Here is a 20,732-nt window from a genome sequence, read left to right on the forward strand (position 1 = left end):
CATCTTGAAGGATTACCGAATGAGACTCAACCCGACGAAGTGCGCCTTCGGCGTATCTTCGGGAAGATTCCTCGGTTTTATGATCAGCCAAAGGGGTATTGAGGCAAACCCCGATAAAATCAGGGCCATAATCGACATGGAGGTACTGAAGACACAGAAGGACATCCAGAGCCTTATCGGACGAGTGGCAGCCCTCACTCGCTTCATCTCCAAAGCCACAGACAAGTGTGCACCGTTCTTCAAAGCCTTGAAAGGGGGCAAGCACCATATAGAGTGGACCGCCGAATGCGATAAGGTGTTTCAAGACTTGAAGGACTACATGGGCAGCACGCCACTACTTTCCAAACCTCTCCCAGGGGAAATTCTCTCTTTATATCTATCGGTATCCAACACTGCCGTCAGCTCAGTACTGATACGGATACCAGAGAAGGCAGAGCTATCGATTTTTTACGTCAGCAAAGCCCTACAAGGGGCAGAGTCTCGGTACCCTCCACTCGAGCAGCTGGCTTTGGCTCTGGTCGTTTCCGCCCGAAGGTTGCGGCCCTACTTTCAGGCCCATACCATCATCGTCCTAACCAACCAGCCTCTTCGGCAGGTTTTTCAAAAACCAGAAACATCCGGTAGGCTGGTGAAATGGGCGATCGAGTTAGGAGAATTCGACGTTGTCTGCCGCGCAAATCTCACGGCCTGGAGTTCCGAGCCGAGGGGATATGCGTTGACACGCGGCTTCCTGCTTTTGGGTGCGGTGCGGTTGTGCGCGGGCGTGCCAGCACGGTCTACCGTGCGTCGAGATGTTGATGAGTGTAGGATGGATAAGTGGTGCGCCTGTTTGAACTCGTCTTCTAATCAAACGATTGTAGCCGAGAGAGGAACTAGTCTCGGCTGTTAGGTTCACGGCCTGAACTACAAGGCCGTTGAGTGATGGTGTTGGTGGTGAGTTTTGGGCAGTGCTCCGGCGCGTTGCTCAGGGAGCGATGGTCGTATGATATATGGGGTGAGTGAACGAACAACAGGGATGGTGCTCCGGCGCCTCGAAAATCAAGGGTCGTATGATATATTGATGAATGAATTTTCCTTACAGTCTAACACTGCTCCTAGGAAAGCAAGTAAAGATATTGAAAGTGCATTACAGGAAAAAATAAGTTGCTCCATGGGAGGCTTTGGTTTGGTGTTTGAACCCTTTGAATGTAGCTTGAGCCTTGTATTTATAGGAAGAGTTCCTGAAGGAGTAATCGAGGCTGAAAATCTGCATGGTGGAGCCTGATTTGAGCAAGTGGGTAGTCCAATCGACATTTGGGATCGTGAAGTATGGTGGTGTGACCCCATAAATCCTGGTGAATCTCGGCCGCCGCCCCGATCATGGACTCTGCGCTTCTGGCCGTGGAGACGCATTTATGGCCTTGATAGCTGATGACCTAATATCTCAAGCTGTCAGAATTATTGTGAGAATGTCTACGTCTAATCACTCTGATCCTCATCACCAAATCCTGACTTCAATCACTTCCCACCTTCCCTCGTGCATTAAATGCTTATTCGTGGTCAGTGGGTTTGCTGCAATAAACAGAGGCACTACTTCATTAAATGAAGCCTGGGACCCTGTTTTCACGTGATGATTCGCCTTTAATGCCTTTGGCCGTGATTTTGCTCGGCCTCGGCCTCGGCCTGCACTCGAGGCCGAGATGATCATGCCTTAGCATTTTTCTTTTGTCTTCAGGAAGGCAAAGCACCTTGTTGAAACGCTGCGTTTCAGTTTTACGAGCAAGTGCCAGGGCCGAGAAAAGGGGCTCCTTCGGCCAGCTCATGGCCGTGATTTATTAGGCACAAACAGACGTACAGTTCAAACCCAAACCTGCCGAAAAAGGACAAGCCGTGTCAGACTTCATCGCTAAACTAACACCTTCGGAGGCACCAGAACCTGGGAAAACCCCTCCGTTGGAAGGCCTGCCGAACAGTAGCCGGTTAGACCAATCAATTCCTATCTGGATCCTACACGTGGATGGCTCGGCAAACCAACAAGGGTGCGGAGCTGGCTTAGTACTCACCGCCCCCGATGGAACCAAGATAGAATATGCCATCAGATTTGGTTTCCGAACATCCAATAACGAGGCAGAGTACGAAGCCCTCTTAGCTGGCCTTCGGCTAGCAAAGAGCATGGGGGCTAAGCAGGTCAGCATCCACAGTGATTCACAACTCATCGTCAACCAGGTCACCGCCGATTTCGCAGCAAAGGACGCATCTATGACTGCCTACCTATCATCGGCACATCTGCTGCTTCGGCAGTTTCAGGCCTACGAGATTCGGCAAGTTCCCAGGTCAGAGAACAGCCATGCCGACGCATTAGCCAGACTGGCTAATGCAATTAACGACAAAATTGGCCGAAAGGTCCCAGTCGAGATCCTAGCCCAGCCAAGCACCACCACCGTTGACATATGTGCCGTACGGTATGAGGACACCTGGATGTCGCCGATATACATATACTTAACGAATGGTACCCTCCCGGAAGACAAGGTTCAAGCGAGAAGGCTGCGTTACCGATCGGAAAGATACATTGTCATCAATGACATTCTGTACAAACGCGGCTACACGACCCCCTACATGAAATGCATCACCGAAGAGCAGGGTGAATATGTCCTTCGGGAGATCCACAACGGTGTCTGCGGTGATCATTCCGGTTCCAGATCTCTGGCCCACAAAGCCTTCCGGCAAGGCTACTACTGGCCGTCCATGCATCGGGATGCGATTGCTATGGTAAAGAGGTGCGACAAGTGCCAGCGGTTCGGCAATGTTCCGCACATTCCTGCCGAACCTCTTACACCGATCGTAAGTCCATGGCCATTCGCACAGTGGGGACTTGACCTGATCGGGCCTATGCCGCAAGGCAAGGGACAGGTTAAATATGCGGTCATCGCCGTTGACTACTTTACGAAGTGGGTGGAAGCTGAAGCCTTAGCCACCATAACGGCAGCGAGGATTGAGGAATTTGTCTGGACCAACATCTGTTGCCGCTTCGGCATCCCACATGCCATCATCACCGATAACCGCAGACAGTTTGATTCGGAACTCTTCTGGCAGTTCTGCACTCGCCTCAAAATCAACCTATTCTTCGCCTCCCCAGCTCACCCTCAATCGAATGGCCAGATAGAGGCCGTGAACAAAATTATAAAGAAACTCTTGAAACGGCAACTCAACAGTGCCAAGGGAGCCTGGCTAGAGAAGCTTCCCGAAGCTCTGTGGGCTATCCGGACATCCTACCGAACCTCCACAGGGGAAACTCCCTTTAGCCTAGCATTCGGCTCGGAAGCCGTGGTCCCAGTCGAGATCGGCGAGTCGTCTTACCGAACGGAAGTTTTCAAACCAAAGGCGAACGAGGCTGCACTTGCATTAAGCCTAGACTTAATCGAAGAACGCCGAACGGCAGCCAACCTTCGGAACGAAGCATACAAACATCGCGTCTCTCGGTACTACGACTCAAGGGTCAGAACCCGTTCCTTCAGAATCGGAGACTGGGTTATGCGCAAGGTTTCGCTTGCAACCAAAAACCCAATGGAAGGAACCCTCGGACCCTCCTGGGAAGGACCCTATGAAGTCATCGGCATCCTTAGATCCGGCACTTACAGGCTCCGAGGCACAGATGGAAAGACCCTCGGTCACCCATGGAATGTGGAGCATCTCAAGAGTTATTTTAAATAAAGCCCCCCTAGCCAACGGCAGGGAGGAACTTGTATTTTTTGCATACGGCACTTATATATAAAACGAGATGATCCAGAGTTGCACATGTTCGGAACGTTATAGCCTGTCAATATTTTTCCAAAATAAAATATTTCAGTAGGGCTCATTAACGTGAGCCACGGCAACGTTGCCTATGGCAATTGATAGCTGTGCTCTTACATGTCTACTACCGATTCCAATTTAGCTTTATCAATTTTTGTTTAAAGTTGAACGACGATATGCAGTGGGTACGAGCCAACGGCAGTACAGTGCTCTGGAATTACCTACGGTATTCTCATCATGCACAGACTACTTAAACTCTCTGAGCCAACGGCAGTACCGCACTACCTTCGATTTTGTCTACCGAAGGTAATACCACTTGGCTACTCAAGAAACTTGGCTGTAAGCCATCGTAAGCAACTATCCTACGCAATTATTAGCCTACGGCAATAAGAATGCACAAGTAATAAAACAAGATACTACTTAAATTAAAAATGCCCTCGGCATTAAGATGTTCAGAAATTTTGCCAACGGCAATTGAAAATACAAGACAAATTACAAAAGTGTAAACTCAGGCTTCGGCAGATTGGCCACCCTCGACTCCAGCAGCCTCGGCATTGGCACCAGTGGCAGAAGCAGGACCCTCTTCGACATCCGGACCATCTTCAGGGGCGTCCTCCCTCTCATACTCCTCGATCATTTTCTCTGTAATGCCTTCCGGTAGAGGAGGGGGATCGGCAGCAAAGTTCAAGTTCAGCTTCTGCCCGGGGTTGAACCGTTTGAAGCGATAAATAAGGTCCGCCATCTCAGAAGTCACCTTATTGTCCAGGAGAGAGGTGAACTCAGCGGAGGAACGGTAGCTCTTAATCGCTTCACTAACGGCAGCCTCAACCCCCTTGGCTGCCTCGGCATCCTTGGCCGCCTGCTCTGCCTCATCCAGAGCCTCGCGCATCTCGGCAAGTTTTACCTCGTGCGCCTTGATCTGCCGTTCGGCAGCGTGCATGTCCTGCACGAGATTCGCGTGGTCTTGGAGGGCTTTCCCCGCCTCGGCAACCTTGGAACGGCCTTCTACGTACAGCCGTTTGGCGCGCTCGGCAGTAGTGATGGCTCTTTTCATGCACAGCCACATGTCCATCGACGCCTGAAAGGTGAAGCCACAGATTAGTACCGAGCCAAAAACGCCAACAGCAAACAACAACAAAAAGAGAACGAGATGGAAAAGTTACCGTGGCCTGGAGACGGAAGGCGCGCCCCGCCTCTTCCCGAAGGGCTTTCTTCGGCAGTTCATCTATTTCAGATAGGTCCATCTGCGAACCCACAATCATATGGTTCGCAAATTGGACCGTCTTCGAAGGACACGCAAGTGTGACTGCCTCGGTAGGCCCCTCTTCGTCCTCGGCGGCAAAGATGGCCCTCGGGTGGTCAGCAAGCCGCACTCTTTTGGGAGTAGAAGCGGCATCTAGGTTTACCGTCAGCGGCCGCTTCCCGGACGCCTTAGACGAAGTGGCATCGGCACCCTGGCTCGGGGTGAGTACCGGCTCGTCAACCGGCACCTTTCTGTTGATAGGCTCCGCATCGCGCTGTCTCTGCAGTTCGGCAAGGGGCTGCTCCTCGAGGTCCGCCTGTGCGACCTTCTCGGTAGAAGCCTCTGGCTGCCGCCGTTGCTTTTTCCCCTTGGCGACCACCTGGTAGCGCCGCTTTGAGGTCTCAGACATCCTTTTTGCCTCGGCAGTCTTCCTGGTCTCGGACACTACACGAAACCAAACCCAGGAGTTAGCCGAAGGGATTCAAACAAAAAGACGAAGTGGAAAATAAGAAGCGATCTTACTCTCGGCAGGGTCAACGAGGCGGGCTCTGATAAGGTTTTCGGTGAAGAGGAACTGTGGGTACTCCCTATCAACGGAGGGAACCTTCAGCCTCACTTTTTCTATCTGCCGAATCTCTGATTGGGGTGCCGTGGGCTGCTTCAGTTTGCCTGCAAAAATAACAAAAACAGATTAGTCCATTGAAAAAAAAAAAAAGTGACCTACCGATCGGCATGGTAGCAACCTACCGGCAATCTGAAAAGTAGTGGGGATATGGAAGCGAACGGGCACTCCCGAGGGCGACTCCCAATCGCCAGAGAGTAGCACCAGCCGATTCCTCCAAGACTTCTGAGAAGTCGGCACGGCCGTCAGAAAATGGCCCCTCTCGGAAGTCCTGAGGCAGTTCGCCTGAACCCAACCTCCATGATCGGTACTCTTGGACTTGGTGATGCTATACAGGTGGGAGAACTACTCGTAAGTAGGCTCCCCCTCATCGGCAAGTCCGAATGTCGTGATAACCCCCATCAGAACGGCCCAGAAGTTCGGATTGAACTGCCCAGGGGCATACCCAATCTGAGCCAGAATCCTTTGAACTGGAGGCTGCAACGGCAGCCTGACGCCCTCCTGAAGGACATCGGTGAAGAACGCAACCTTGCCATCCTTGGGGTTGCTCAGGGACTCGGTAGGGCCTGGGATCCTCATCCCTATCGAATGGGGGATCATGTATTCTGCCCTGATCTTTACCAGCTCACGGTAGGTCATCTTGTTGGGCGGCAAGTAATCCACATCAAACAGCTGTTCCTTCGCTACCCCCATCGGTACCCTAGGGTTCCCACTGTTCACTATTGTCACCCTCGGCCTGGGAATTGGCTTGGAAGACTCTCCACGACCGGAAGTGGAGGCCTCCGGACGATAACTGGAAGATGCCTCCGGCACCCGAGCGTCCACCACCTGAGGCTCGGAATGCAGGCCCGACCCAACTTGCCGACCGTCACTATATACGACCGTCAACGATAGGGGCTGACTAGTCATAAGCCACTTACCGATCCCATGGGTGGGCGCAGGTCTAAACCTCTCGCCGACCACTTCCACCTCGGAGCCACTATCGCTCTCGGTATCCTGACCCGACTCCTCACTCTCGGTACCATTTTGCCTGTCGGGAGACTCTCCATCGTAAGCATTGGGCTCGCTCTCGAACCCAGACTCGCTATCAGACATCTACAAGAAGCAACGAAAGGAAACTAACGGACATTCCGAAGACTATCCTACCGATGCCCACGTCTCTACCTATGGCAACTAGACTCCCGAACCACACCCCACTTGCATAAAGTTCTAAGTCTAGTTCAAACCAAGGAAGGACGTACGCATAACGAAGGGAAAAGGAAAAAGTTACTGAACGGTACCTTGTATGAACCGAGGTGCAAAGACCAAGATCGTCTGGCCACCGTTCGCCTGGAGTGGAAATCGCCTTGCCTCCCGAATGAACTCGCCTGAAATCGCCTCTGTTACCGTTTACTCTCGTTGGAAATCGCCTGGACAGAGCTCTCGCCTCACTCACAAATGCAAAGTGAATGTCGCCTCAGAGACCTCTTCTATTTATAGGGCGAAAGTTGCAACGGTACGCCTCGAGAAACCAAACGGCGCATTAATTGCGCCGCTCCACTTGATTTGACACGCCATGTGTCACACAACGAATGGAGGCTCTGACAGCACGCGGGGTTCAGAAGACGAAGCGTCGCTCTGTCCCATCGATCCCCTTCCCTGTGCGTAGAACGCAAGGAGACGACCAAAATTGCCAAAGTCAATAAGCAATCGGCAATACCTTCTCGGAATCTCTTAAACGCACCAAGCGCTGCCGAACGGTAACCCTCAAAGTGGCGACTCTTGGGCTCCTAGGCGGAGATTGCCGAATGAGCCGACCTAGAGACAAGGAACGAGTGCCTCCTCTAGCCAAACTACCGAACGGTGGGGCGATCATGGACCTACTGAAGAAGAAGTCAAGTCCCCATCCGAGAACTCTCGACTGAGAACTTGGGGGACTCCTGTTTACACCCAAAATGAACATCCAATGAGAACAAGACATGTGGAAGAAATCGCGCCTGGTCAGAGATGCCTTCGGCATCCTACCTTCCGATCGCTCCATTAGGGCAACGCCCTCTCCTGGGACACGTGGCATGCTCCCAAGCGACGTCCACAGTCCCACATCGAAATTATCAACAAAGTGCACACCTCCCAATGCCTATAAAAGAGGCCAAACACCCCAAAATAGAGGTAATTAGAACTTACGGCATGCAAGCCTATTGATCTGTCAGTTGAACTTTCTAATCCCGAACTTACTTAAGCATCGGAGAGCCTTCGGCTGGTACCACACCGGTGCCTTGGGCCTTACCGAGCGTTTGCTCATATTGCAGATCACGCTCCCTACCGAGGCATTGAGGATACCGAAGGTATAAAATTACTAAATTGACCCTCTAAGTCAGAGAACCACTTTTTGGCGTCAACAATACCCATGTCAACTATTGATATGGATTTTGACTGCAGCAATTACCTTTTTGTTTCAAGGGTGTTGTTGTCCTCTTATTTTTGGTGAAGCCTATGACCCCAACTGCTTTTGGCTTGGCTTTATAATAGTAGAGATAGATAAAAATAGGACAGAAGCACCCAACTCAAACAAAACCAAAAAAAAAAAAAAAAAAGAGATTTGCATCTCCACTTTAACCATTTTTTCTTCTTTTTTTTTAATAATTTTTTTTTTTTATACAAGCCATAATCTAAATTACTTTAAATTACTTTCTAAACTCTCATGTATGAGATTATTTTTATTTTTTAAGTATGTTAGTAGATAGATTATGATGAGGAATAGCATTTGTATGAGGAATTATCTAGTCACTCCAAAATGTCCCAAAAACCAGGTAATTAAAGAAAATCATCTCCATATGCTATATATTCATCAAAATGTTTGGCAGATAGCACTCCAATCTGAAGAAAAGGTATATTTCATTTAAAACTTTATAAATCTCTTCTAATTGAGGATGTGATTTATCAGCAGCCAAAAATTCATGAAACTCACCCTCCACCTCTATCAAGCTATGCCCAGGATTCTTCCTCACACCCCTCTCTTTCATCAAGCTTCTAACAATCCTTACATCATCCCATCTTTTCTTATTAGCATATAAATTTGCCAGCAGTACATAAATACCACTGTCTTCTGGATCCAACTCTAACAGCTTCTCAGCTGAAAGCTTAGCCAGCTCTACATTCCCATGAATCTTACATGCATTAAGAAGGGCACCCCAAGCAGACACTCCTGCTTCCATTGGCATTTTGTTTATCAGCTGATAAGCTTCTTCTAGCCGCCCAACCCGTCCAAGCAAATCTATCATGCATGCATAATGTTCCTCTTTGGGCTCTACATCATAATCTCTAGCCATGCTTTCGAAATGCTCTCTGCCTTGAGAAACTAATCCGCCATGGCTGCAGGCAGACAACACCGCCACAAATGTGATACCATCAGGCTTCAATCCCATAGTTTTCATTTGGTTGAAAAGAGCGAGCGCTTGCTTAGCATGGCCTGCATATCCGGCAATCAAGGTATTCCAAGAAACCAAATTTCTCTCTGGCATTTCACCGAAGAGTTCTGTTGCTGAATTTATGCTCCCACACTTGGCATACATGTCCATCAACGCATTCCCCAAAATTGTACTGGGTTGAATACGCCTTCTATTGACATAGTGCCGGTGAATCCACTGACCCAAATCCAGGCAACCCAACTGACCACAAGCAGAGAGCACACACACTAAACTGTTCTCCGTCAGAACCAAACCTGTCTCCACCATCTCATGAAACAATTTCAACGCTTCACTTGGTCGATTATTCTGAGTATAACCCGCAATCATGGCATTCCAAGAAACTACATTTCTTTCAGGCATGTCATTGAAAAACTTTCTTGCAGAGTTTAAGTCCCCCAATTTAGCATAACCATTAACCATACTAGTCCATGAAAACACATCCCTGACTTTCATGTTGTCAAAAGTCTCTTTAGCCGCTGTCAAGCAACCACATTTCACATACATATCCAACAAAGCATTAAGCAAATTTAAGCTACACTTCACATTCTTCTTTTGTACATATTCATGAATGGTCTTCCCCACACCAACATTTCCCTTATCGGAACAAGCAGAAAGCACCGCAATTATAGTAACCTCATTTGGCTCGACATCACTCACCAACATTGAGCCAAACAATTTCATAGCCTCATCTGAACAAGTACGAGTCGCATACCCATCAATCATCGTGGTCCAAGTCACAACATCTCTAACAAAACTTTCATCAAAAACCTTGCGTGCAAGACTTAGGAACCCGCCTTCAGCATAGTAATGCACCAACCCATTTCGTACCAGCAAATCAGAATCAAAACCCATCTTCCAAATCAGGCAATGAACCGAATGCCCCTCCAGGATTCTCGTAAACTGCTCGCACGCCTTGAGTGCGAAAATAAAACTTCTGCTGTCCATTTCGACGCGTTGACGGACCATTTGGCCAAAGAATGAAAACCCAATTGTTGGAATTTGAACTTTACAGTAGCCTCTGATCATCGTGTTCCACATATAAGTATTGGGTTTTTCAATTTGCGTAAAAAGAAGATGCGCATATTGAATGTCACTGCCATCGGCAAGAGCACAGAAGGCTAAAATCCTGCTGAGTGGAAATGTGTGCGTGATGAGGCCAGTGCAAGTCATTTGCGCTTGAATTTGCTTCAACTCGAGCATGGTGGTGCAAGACTCCATGATTAGCAGAGTTGGGTTGGTGATTATTACGTTGGTCTTGGAGTTCCATATGGCTTTGGTGGTGGATGTTGATGAGAATGGTTTCAGAGATTGGAGGAGGACTTGGAACCGGGACTTCATAAAAGGGTGGGTATGGGCTCACTGACTTTTGTATGGGACCAAAGAGTCCACTAGTAGGTGGTTCAGCTAGATCTGGAATGGAAGAAACATGACTTTGCTCATAGACTGTCTGCAATGCCACTGCTTCTTCAAAACTTGATAGCCAGACACTGACAGCACAGAGAACCTGCAACCACATATAAACCTATCTTCAGCGAGTAGCAAGGACATATAATACTTCTTACTCTAAAGAATGTAATGCAACTATAATACACAACAAACATGTATCTAAAACTGAGACACATGCAGTTCAGTCATATGTGTGTATGAGAAAGAGAGAGAGCAAAGTTTTCAGTCAAATGAGACTGCATCCATTTTCTTATTCATATGTTTGTCTTATATATATATATATATATATAAACATAAGAGCAACTGATTCGTCCCAAGGGAGAATACTGCACAAGCCAACCATAACCAGCAGTATATCATTGTGTTATTCCAGTCAAACTTGTTCATTCATGGCCATTCATCTGACTATGGCTCCAAACATGTGTAAAAGCATCTCCATCACTTATTCTTTAACTAATAAACAAACAAAACTCATTGTGCCTTTTGTGTTCATATAGTCAAAACAACAGCACAAATGCATCTTTGCCAGAACATTAAACCATGAGTTAGACACATAGTCAATCCGTCCTATCTACGGCCACACTTCCTGCAAAAAGATAAATAGCAGCAAAAAAACATGGGAGATTGGGAATGTTCACTGAGATAGCCAGATGCATGAAGACAATCACAGAACATAGAGACAACTATCAGAATCCAGTACATATCACACTCCAAGTAGTTCATTCCGCCAAAAAAGGATAATCCTATTCTAAATTTGGAACAATTAATCGTCAAACAATAATCAATAAACCATGGTGCCTTTTTGATAGACAAGCTGCTAAAAAATAACCACAGAACCATACACTGCAAGTTTAAAATTTTACTTGGAAGATAAAGGTTACCAAAATAATTGATTTAAGGGAGATGTCTGACAATATATCACCACTACACTACAGGATGAGACTTATTTCATAGTCATAACAGTACTACAGTAGTGAATGAGACTACAATATATTACCACACTTTAAGTAGTCATATCATCTAAAAACCAAACTTATGCTTCACTGACATTTCCCATTCTTTTTCTTCACCCTACTGAAAATTCTAAAGCAGGCTAGGTAGAATTAATTACAAGCTTACCTTTGAGATGACTAAAAGTTCGAAAGCAGTCCATAACTAGCCCTCTGGTGTCAAAGAGATTTACATAAGTAATCGTTACAGTAGTTGGTGATATGCCCAAAAACAGCTCTGGTCAATGAAGCAATACCTGTGCCACCTTCAAGCATCAGCAAATACAGAAGGGAACATTATTAGCTCATTTCCACAGAGAGAGAGAGAGAGAGAGAGAGAGAGAGAGAGAGTCTACACAGCGGACTTATATTGCGTAGTTTGAAACATTAAGAATATCAATGCAACTAGAAGTACTAAAATGAAGTTTTACGATTAGATTAACTGTACCAGAACTAGAGTATATAGACATCCTAACGGAGGGTTTTTATTTACCCTTTGGTTCTAAGCTCATACGTTCAGAAAGATTATGGCAAATCCACCTGTTTTAGGATACACAACCACCACCTCAGATCATATTAATCCAAATTCGAACTTTCTAGTAAGCCTAGTATTGATGGGTCAACTACTGTAACCGCTCAAGGTGAGTTGCTTCATCTTTTCAGAAAACAAAGCACACAACAAACATACCATCTAAAATTTCATTTCACAGCAATGAAGCTAATGATAGATAATGAAATCAAGGTATTATTATTTTTTAATATTAAAAAGCGGAAAAGGGAAAAAGAGCAGCAAAAAAAATCTGAAAATACCCAGATAGGACGTATCTGAGATATCACTCACGGAGAGAAATTGAACATAATGTAGCTCAGAATTCCCATTTTTTTGGCAGCAAAGAAAGAGAAGGAGAAGTTAATAAAGGAACAAAATTCAGAAACAAAACTTAAGATTCACAGTTTTCCAATTGAGGAGAAAATTGAAAAGGCAAGCACAGCTACCTACCACCAAATCTTTTCTGGTATTTTCCAACACTTTAGCCACCAAGCAGCAGATGAATTAGAGATATCCAAGTACAAGAAAACCAGAAGAAACAGAAAAGTACCTGAAGATGTTGAACCCATAGAACATAGATTTAGTGAGAAATTGAAAGGGTTCTGGGTTCGGATCGGAAGCCCGAGCAGGTACTCATTGTTTGGGGGTAGTAACTTTGGGGTGGAGGAAATCCTAACCGGAACAGAGCTGAGCCCGCTGAGGTGAGCTTTGAAAGCATGAAAATGGTGGTCTCTCTCTCTTCCACTGTGTTTACTTACTTGCTCGTGGGGGTGGATAAAGTGGACGACGAGCCGTTCTTGGTGCGTACAGGCGTATGAGCCGTTAGAAGAAATTGGACCGTGGAGATTAAAACATGGCTTTAGTTAGGTTTCACGTAGAAACGGGTAAAACAAAACCCATACACCCACCCAATCCAACCCGACCCGACCCAAACAAAGCAGATCCTCTTCTTCCTCTCTCTCTCCACCTTTTTTATGCCTTTTCAAGCAAGATGATTCAAAACAAACAGAGAGTATAATTTTGAGACTAGATGGAATCAAATCAAAATGAGAAAATCATAGCTTTGAGAAAAATCAATATACAAATTGATAAAAAAATAATCTCTAATTTCTCTTATTTAAAATTATATTTTAGGACCAATCTGAGTGAACTTGGTGGGGAAGAGGGGAGAGTTTGGCTCACTTTTCCACTGTGGTGCCACCCCATGCGCTATTTTTTATACTTCATTGTCAAAGATAATGTCGTAGGAATTTATAGCATTTTTGGATATATTTTTCTAATTTCTTATTAATTTTTTTGTTGAAACACAAAAAGTAAATAAAAAGACACATGGCGGTACTCGAGGGGGACACCCATCAGAAACAATTGCGGCCACCATTTAGCGTTTGCCACATATCATTATTTTCCTTTTAGTTATCATATTTCCATGTTTTAACTTTGAAAATTCGTAGAAACTCCTTGTGACATTTTCTTCGTCCCTAAAGTTGCAAAATACTCATTTTGAGCAATGAAAATGGGAAGTAAGTAGCCAAACTCAATTTTGTTATAATATTTATAATTTTTTCGACACTCCTTGTGATGGAACATGTGGCTTAGGTTTTTTCTAATTTAATTTATTCGTTTTGTGTGTGTTGATATGGGTGTATGATTTTTAAATATTTTTTTATTTAATTTATGTGGCGTTGTATTATTGAATATGTGAGATCAACATATGTGCTACGTCATCGATTATCAGATTTTTGGACGAAACCTGATGACAAGGATTATTTGTGAGCACGCATGTTAACCTTGAGGTGGCGGATGGATTTTTTAAATAAAAAAAACCATAAAAGACGAAACCTATAGTTTTGTGAATCTCAGGAATGTTTATAAAAAGCTGTATTTTTTTTTATTTTTTATTTTTCATTTTGGCTTTTTATTATTATTTGCTAGCCTCTTGCACCAGCTTCCGCGTGTGCAGGAGACCTTTTTTCAATCACACGCGACTTGCAATTAAATTTTTTTTCTTTCCCAATTGTATTTTTCTAGATTGTCATTTTAAAAGTTTTCTTTTTTGCTAGTATTTATCTAGATGCATGTCTCAACCGTTTTTTTTTCTTTTATGGTAAACTATTAATACATGCATCAAGAAAAATACGAGCAATAAAGGAAAACTTTTAAGACGGCCATCTAGAAAAATACAATTGTAAAAACAAAATTTAAAATTTGTAAGTCGTGTAGTGTGCGTGATTGGAAAAGGTCTAATTAGTTTTAGGAGCTAAAGGCGATTCATAAAAGTTATTCAATTTCTACAAATTGATTCTTATACTCCAATTACTCAATGAATGTTGGACGTGTGAACTTTTTTTTAATAAACAACTAATTAAGATCAAATGATAATAATTTATAACTATAGGGCTTCAGTAAAACCTTGCTTGGCAACAACTCAGTAGGACAAAACTCCGGATGAAGGAAAAAGAGTACTCCTAATGTTCAAAATATTATTTATTAACTTTCAAATATTATCCAAATTGGAATCCGAAAGTACCTATGCGGCTGCTGTAAATTTTCGAAGGAGGGGGGGGTGTGGTTTGCAACGGGGAGAGAGAGAGGGAGGGAGAGAAAAATAGAATCTGCGTTTTTTTTTTCTGGGTTATTACAAAGTGAATGAAGACCTGTGTGTGATTGCATCAAGATCACAAATTTACAGAGAAAGGCATAAGGCATGTACCATAAATGAAGGTACATGTACAACACAGTTTGAGTCACTTTGGGATTATGCTAATCAGTTGAGGAATACAACTGAATGAAGCACAATTATTATCAAGTCTGAATTGGATGGTGAAAGGCAAAGATTTCAAAGGATCTACATTTGTCTGGCAGCTACAAAGAAGGGGTTTCTTGAGGGTTGTATACCTGTGATAGGGTTTGATGCTTGTCACATAAAAGAGCCTCACCCTGACCAATTACTCAGTGTGGTTGGTGTTGATCCTAACATTGGGATGTACCTTATTGCATATGCAATGGCAGAGGTTATGGAGGTGTTTATGGAGCTTTTGGCATAGGATTTGTCTATTCAAAATAGCAACTCCTATGTTTTCATTACTGATAGGCAGAAGGGACTCATTGATGCAGTAGCTGACATGTTTCCAAATTCTGAGCATAGGTATTGTCTTAAACATCTTCATGCTAACTTTTTGCTTGCTGGGCGAAAATGACTTGTGCTCAAACATCACATGGAGGCTATTGCAAGAAGCACAACAATTTCTTGGTATCAAGCTGAGATGAAAAGGCATAGATGTGTCAGGTGCTGCATTAATTTGATTGGCTTGCGAAGTTAGATCCACAAGCATGGTGTAGATCTCACTTCAAAACTACCTCCAAATGTAATATCTTGCTCAATAACATGTGTGAGGCATTCAATAGTACAATCGTTAATGCAAGAGACAAGCCAATTTTGACATGTCTTGAGAGAATAAGGTACTATATCATGTTATTAAAGGCAAGTAGAAGAGCAGCTTCTGAGAAATGGCACCATGATGTAGGACCACGGATTTTCAATATAGTTGAGAAGCGTAAGAAGGAATCAGCCTAGTGCATTCCAAAGCTTGCTGGGGAACAAACATATGAAGTCAAAAACTTCGGTGGAAGTCAAGTGGTGGTTCATTTTAGAAGAAGCACTTGTTCATGCAAACAATGTGATATCACCGGGATTCCTTGTAAGCATGCTTGAGCTGCAATTGGGCAATTGAATGGAGATCACCTTGCCTATGTGAATGCTTATTACAAGAAGGAGGCCCTTGTTAGAGCATATGCAGAAATGGTGCATCCCATGGCAAGCCAAGATCTATCGCCTAAGTGTAACTTGGCACCTTTACTGCTACCTAAGTACCATAATCAGCCAGGGAGGCTAAGGAAAAAGAGGATCAGGTCAGTAGCTGAACCACCCCCAACCTCTAATCCTAATGCAACAAAACTACCAAGGTATAATATGGAAATCAAGTTTTCAATATGCAACCAAGCTGGACATAATAGGAGGAGATGTCCCAAGGCAAAGGAAGGACAATTTGGTAGTTAGGTATTTCTCACCTATGCTTGTTTATTGATTTGGACTTTATTTAAGTGTGATTCATGATGTGCAATATATATGCTGGTTAGGTCTCTTAAAAAAAAAAAAAAAAAAAGAACAACCAAGCACATCACATCAAAGTACTACAAGACAATCAAAGGGGAAGGAACCTATAAGCATTTATTTGTGTGAATGCTTGTTTCTAAAACTGCCTATGTTAATGCTTGTTTCAGATCATAAAAAACTCCTAAAAAAAGACTATGACTCATTCTCAGCAAGCTTCTCAGTCTCGGCAAGCTTCACAGTCTTAGACAACTAAACTACCAAACCTCAGAGAAAAAGGTTTAAGTCACCAGCAAAAAGGAAGGCTTTTTTTGGAAAGGAAGAAAACGTTGGACAAATATGCAGTTTGGAGATACTGAGACAGTTGGGAATAGAAGGAATGAAATTGGCATGTATTTTGAAGACTGTTTGAACTTGTATTTTGAAGATTGTTTGAACTTGTATTTTGAAGTTAATTTGGGATTCCAATGTTGGAGAAATTATACAGTGATACGGTACTACCACGTGGCAGTGCCAGGTGGTAGTACGAACTAATAGAATAATGACATCTGGCACAGCTGTTATTAGAGAGAGCGAGCGCTTTCATCTAGTACGAATGTTAACGCCATTTACTCTCTTCCTCTTTTTTTTTTTTGTTTCTTTCAAAGCAAAGAATAGATAAACCCTGGTGAAATTGGAGTCTGCGCCACTTTTCAAAGAAAAAGAACACCTTTTTCAGCCACAAAACTATGGATCTCCTCTTTTTCTTACGATCTATGCTGATTTTGTTTCCCGATTTTTGCCCCTTTAGAAGTGATATGATACCGACATTTTGAGACCCACCAACTTCTTCTGATAAATAAGAGTATGTATTTTTTGTCCTTATTCCTGCATCCACCCTGATTTTAATCACACCTAAATGCGCTTCTGACACTTTTCTATTTGATCTCAAAAATTGCCTCGCTTCCGGCATAGCAAGTTCATGGTTATGTTCAGAAACAAAATGAGAAACTTTCCACATACCATTGTCATCTTGGAAGGCAAATCAAATGCCAGCTCCGCAACCTGTTCTTGTCTCTAATTTGTTAGCCCTGCTCACTTCTAAAGGGTCACTATCTAGTCGAAAACTTTCTTTTGAACAAAAATAACTAAATTGCCGCAAAACTTTTTTTGTATTATATCTCTCTTGTCCCCTTCAAACACTAAATCCAGTTCTCGTAGCATAACTGTTGTAGAGATTATAAGCTTCCTCTTCAGTGGACACAACTTTTCCAAGCAAATTTTCTTTGAAACTTTTCATACGATTGACTGTTCGGTTCATTTTTACACATGATTTTTCATGTTATTCACCCACTATTTTGAGTTAGTTCTTGACATTTTATAGCTTTTTACTTCCTTTTTGTGTTTTCTTAGATTTTACCTTGGTTGGGATGAAAATGAGCTAAAAGTGCATTATTAGTTATAAATTCTGTTTTTGTTCATTTTCGTAGGTCAACTTCTTGGCCTGGGATCAACATGCTCTGGTGCTCGGATGAGGTCATGATCTTCATGAGACTTGTTCCAATGGATGTTAACTACAACATATCCAAATTTGAGCTCCATTGGACAAGTATTGCCTATCCAACCAATCCAGCATGTTACCACAGCTCTGGAAATCCGGATTTGGCCAGCTTTTACCTCCTTTGTGTCATCTTAATTTCTTGTTACCATAACTCTTGGTAACAAGGAATTACCTTTGTAAATGAGATATTTTCTGAAGCTTTTGGCATCTTTGTGAAGTCAAAGCTTCATCATGGCAAGGGGACAATGGGCAAAGGCTTTAGAGGAAAGAATGAGTTTTATATTAAAAGTGTGAGCTGGAAATGATGGGGAAAGGAGCAAAGGGAAGTGCAATCTGAAGTGGGAGAGGTTTTGAACGTGGGAAGCCAATTCATTCTATCATTCTACACAATTGAGAGCAGATTTTGGAGAGCTTGGAGCTAGGAGAAGCCAAGGTGCAGCCAAGCAAAGTGGAGAAGAAAGCTTCCACCATTGATGACCTTGAAGCTTTCATCATTTTCTCAAAATCTGTAAACTCTTTCTAATTTTATTTTGAATTTGTATTTGGAATAAGTATGAGCAACTAAACTCCATAGCTAGGGCTTAGGTTGAAGCCCTAAACATGATTACCTTATTGTTTTGATGCTTGAGTGTATGAATTTCTAGATATTGTTGATGAATTCCAATTCACCAAATTAATCTATTCTTGATGTGTGTTTTTCCTTGGTTGGCCACCTTTGAAAGCATGCTTCTTGAGATTGTTGGGATTATGTGTATCTTCATGTTATCCTAAGCAATAAATGGATGAAGTAAGAATCATCCATGTGAATTGGTTTCTTGAATACCTAATGTAAACACCATGCTATTAGGATTCTTGTAATGTTCATATTCTCTTTGAACTTAATGGGTTCTCCTTGTAATTGAATCGAAGTACGAACCATACCTAGGTTCGGTTATGGGGAGGGCACAAGTATTGTAGCACGAACCATGCACTTTACGTATATTAGAGAGGATCAATGCGTCTTGAGCCACGGCCCATGGTCTTGATTGCGAACATTTTCATCAACATGTTTAGAGTTCATCATTTGAGTATTCATGAACATAGGTAGAATTGTTTAGGGTGGATTCCGAAACCCTAGTGTTTGTTACATTTTAATTTCACAATTTGATAATTCATCTCTGCTATTCTCATTTAAATTCAAAGTCCATTTACTTTCATGCAATAGAAATAGGTCACTTGAACCAAATCAAAACCCCCCCCCAATGTGTGTGTGAGTTGTGTGTTTGATACGTTGTGTGTCTTGTTTACTGAATTCTGCTTATTTTCGTAACTGTTTTGGACTTTTGGTCTATTTTGTGTTCTTCGTTTTTGTGTGCTGAATCCAACCGTATAAAGAACGTGAAATTTGGATAAACGGTTGGAAAGTTATAGACAAAACACTGGACAGAGGTCGAAACTGGAAAAACAGAGAAACGAATCTGCCCAAAAACGACCGGTCGTTACTGTTCAGCGACCGGTCGCACATGAATCTGCCCAAAAACGACCGGTCGTCACTGTTCACGGCACTGTTCACATGTGATAAATGGGTGATAAAAGGGTGATAGAAAGTGCTGTTTGTGTTTCTCTTTAGTTTTCTTGTGTTGTTCCATTTCTTTTACACTTCTTTACTCATTTCTAGTTTCCATTTTGCATTTGTGCATTTGTGGTGTGTTAAATAAGTGTTCTTTACGTACTCAAATTAGAACTTATAGGAAGCCGACAAGTTCTTCGTGGGATCGACCCCGTACTTACATAATCTATACTTCGATAGATTCGTGCACTTGCGGGTATTTTTAATTGGTTGTTTGCACATTAATTTGTGTCCTTTTAGGAATGCAACAATTTTTGGCGCCGTTGCCGGGGAACTGGCACGGCTGCTTATCTGTTTTGTTTGAGTATGTTTAGAGTACTTAGTTTTATTTTTGTTTATTGATTGTTGTTTCATTTTATCTTGATTTGTTTTTGTTTCTTTTTCTTACAGGAACATACGAGGAGTCACCTCCACCATCTCCAATGGCAGCCGCAACTGAAATTGTGGAACTTACTATGTAAGAATACTCCAATAAATTTGTGATGGAGGAAGCAAATGTTTTTGGCTCATTTCATAATGAGTTGCCTATGAATGAATATTTCCGACAAACATACAATCCGGAGTGGAGAAATCATTCAAACTTCTGGTGGACCGACAATCCAAATTTTCAACAAGGGTCATATCAACCATATCAAGGCCAACATAATACTTGTCCACCTTATGGTCAACCCCAATATTATAATCCACCACCACTTAGTCAATCTCACCAACCACCTCAAGGACCAACTTTGGAAGAAATTGTTGCTTCAATGGTTAGAAACACAGATAATTTCATCATGCAGAGGAATGACACTCACATGCAGAGGAATGATACCCACATGCAGAAAATGAATAAGGCCATTGCCAATCTAGAAAATCAAGTGGGGCAAATTGCTATAGCTTTGAGGCAAAGGGAAGTTGGGATGATGCCTAACCAAACAGTGATACCAACCGGGCATGAGCATGTTCAAGCAGTTACCTTGAGAACTGGTAAGGTAATTGGTGAAATTGATGGTTCTAAAAATTTGATTCACAATGTTGATGACATGCAGGTTGAACAAGTGACTGAGCCTAAAGAAAAGGATGAAAGCAACAAAGAGAAAGATAAACAAGCAGCTTCTTCATCCGAATGGATCCCAAAGCATGAACTTGCAAGAAGGGCAAGAAAGGAGAAGGTAAGTCGTGAACCTACTGATGAAGAAATCTTACGTGCTCCTTTTCCTCACAGGCTTATGAGTTCCAAAAAAATTCAACATGCCAAGGACATATTGGAAACTTGTAGGAAGGTGCAAGTCAACATTCCTCTCTTGGAGGATCTTTGTACCAACAAGAGGAACTTCAAAAATGATGAAACGGTTGCACTAACGGAAGAGGTTTCTGTTGTTTTGCAAAGGAAGCTCCCTCCTAAGTTACAAGATCCAGGAAG

The 20,732-nt window shown here is 43.3% G+C and overlaps 1 protein-coding gene and 1 pseudogene across 4 annotated transcripts; both read right to left on the reverse strand.

Moving 5' to 3' along the window:
• Window positions 1-4,266: 4,266 nt before the first annotated feature.
• On the reverse strand, window positions 4,267-5,885 carry LOC148297550 (uncharacterized). Its single transcript, XM_088247356.1, has 3 exons — window positions 5,537-5,885; window positions 4,935-5,458; window positions 4,267-4,849 (listed from the first exon to the last, which is right to left on the reverse strand). Coding segments are annotated over exons 1-3 (1,095 nt in total). The 5' UTR covers window positions 5,538-5,885; the 3' UTR covers window positions 4,267-4,279.
• Window positions 5,886-8,429: 2,544 nt separating this feature from the next.
• Window positions 8,430-12,893, reverse strand: LOC110744957 (pentatricopeptide repeat-containing protein At2g22410, mitochondrial pseudogene; annotated as a pseudogene). 3 transcript variants are annotated; one of them, XR_015833076.1, is made up of 3 exons: window positions 12,618-12,893; window positions 11,648-11,774; window positions 8,430-10,586 (listed from the first exon to the last, which is right to left on the reverse strand). The product of XR_015833076.1 is annotated as a pentatricopeptide repeat-containing protein At2g22410, mitochondrial pseudogene, transcript variant X3 (transcript). The 3 variants fall into 3 exon arrangements; XR_015833074.1 differs by having other exon boundaries at window positions 11,648-11,783; XR_015833075.1 differs by lacking the exon at window positions 12,618-12,893 and adding an exon at window positions 12,518-12,540 and having other exon boundaries at window positions 11,648-11,783.
• Window positions 12,894-20,732: the final 7,839 nt, after the last annotated feature.

Source organism: Prunus avium, chromosome 1 (genome assembly GCF_965620075.1).
Source record: "Prunus avium chromosome 1, drPruAviu1.hap1.1, whole genome shotgun sequence".
Taxonomy (NCBI): domain Eukaryota; kingdom Viridiplantae; phylum Streptophyta; class Magnoliopsida; order Rosales; family Rosaceae; genus Prunus; species Prunus avium.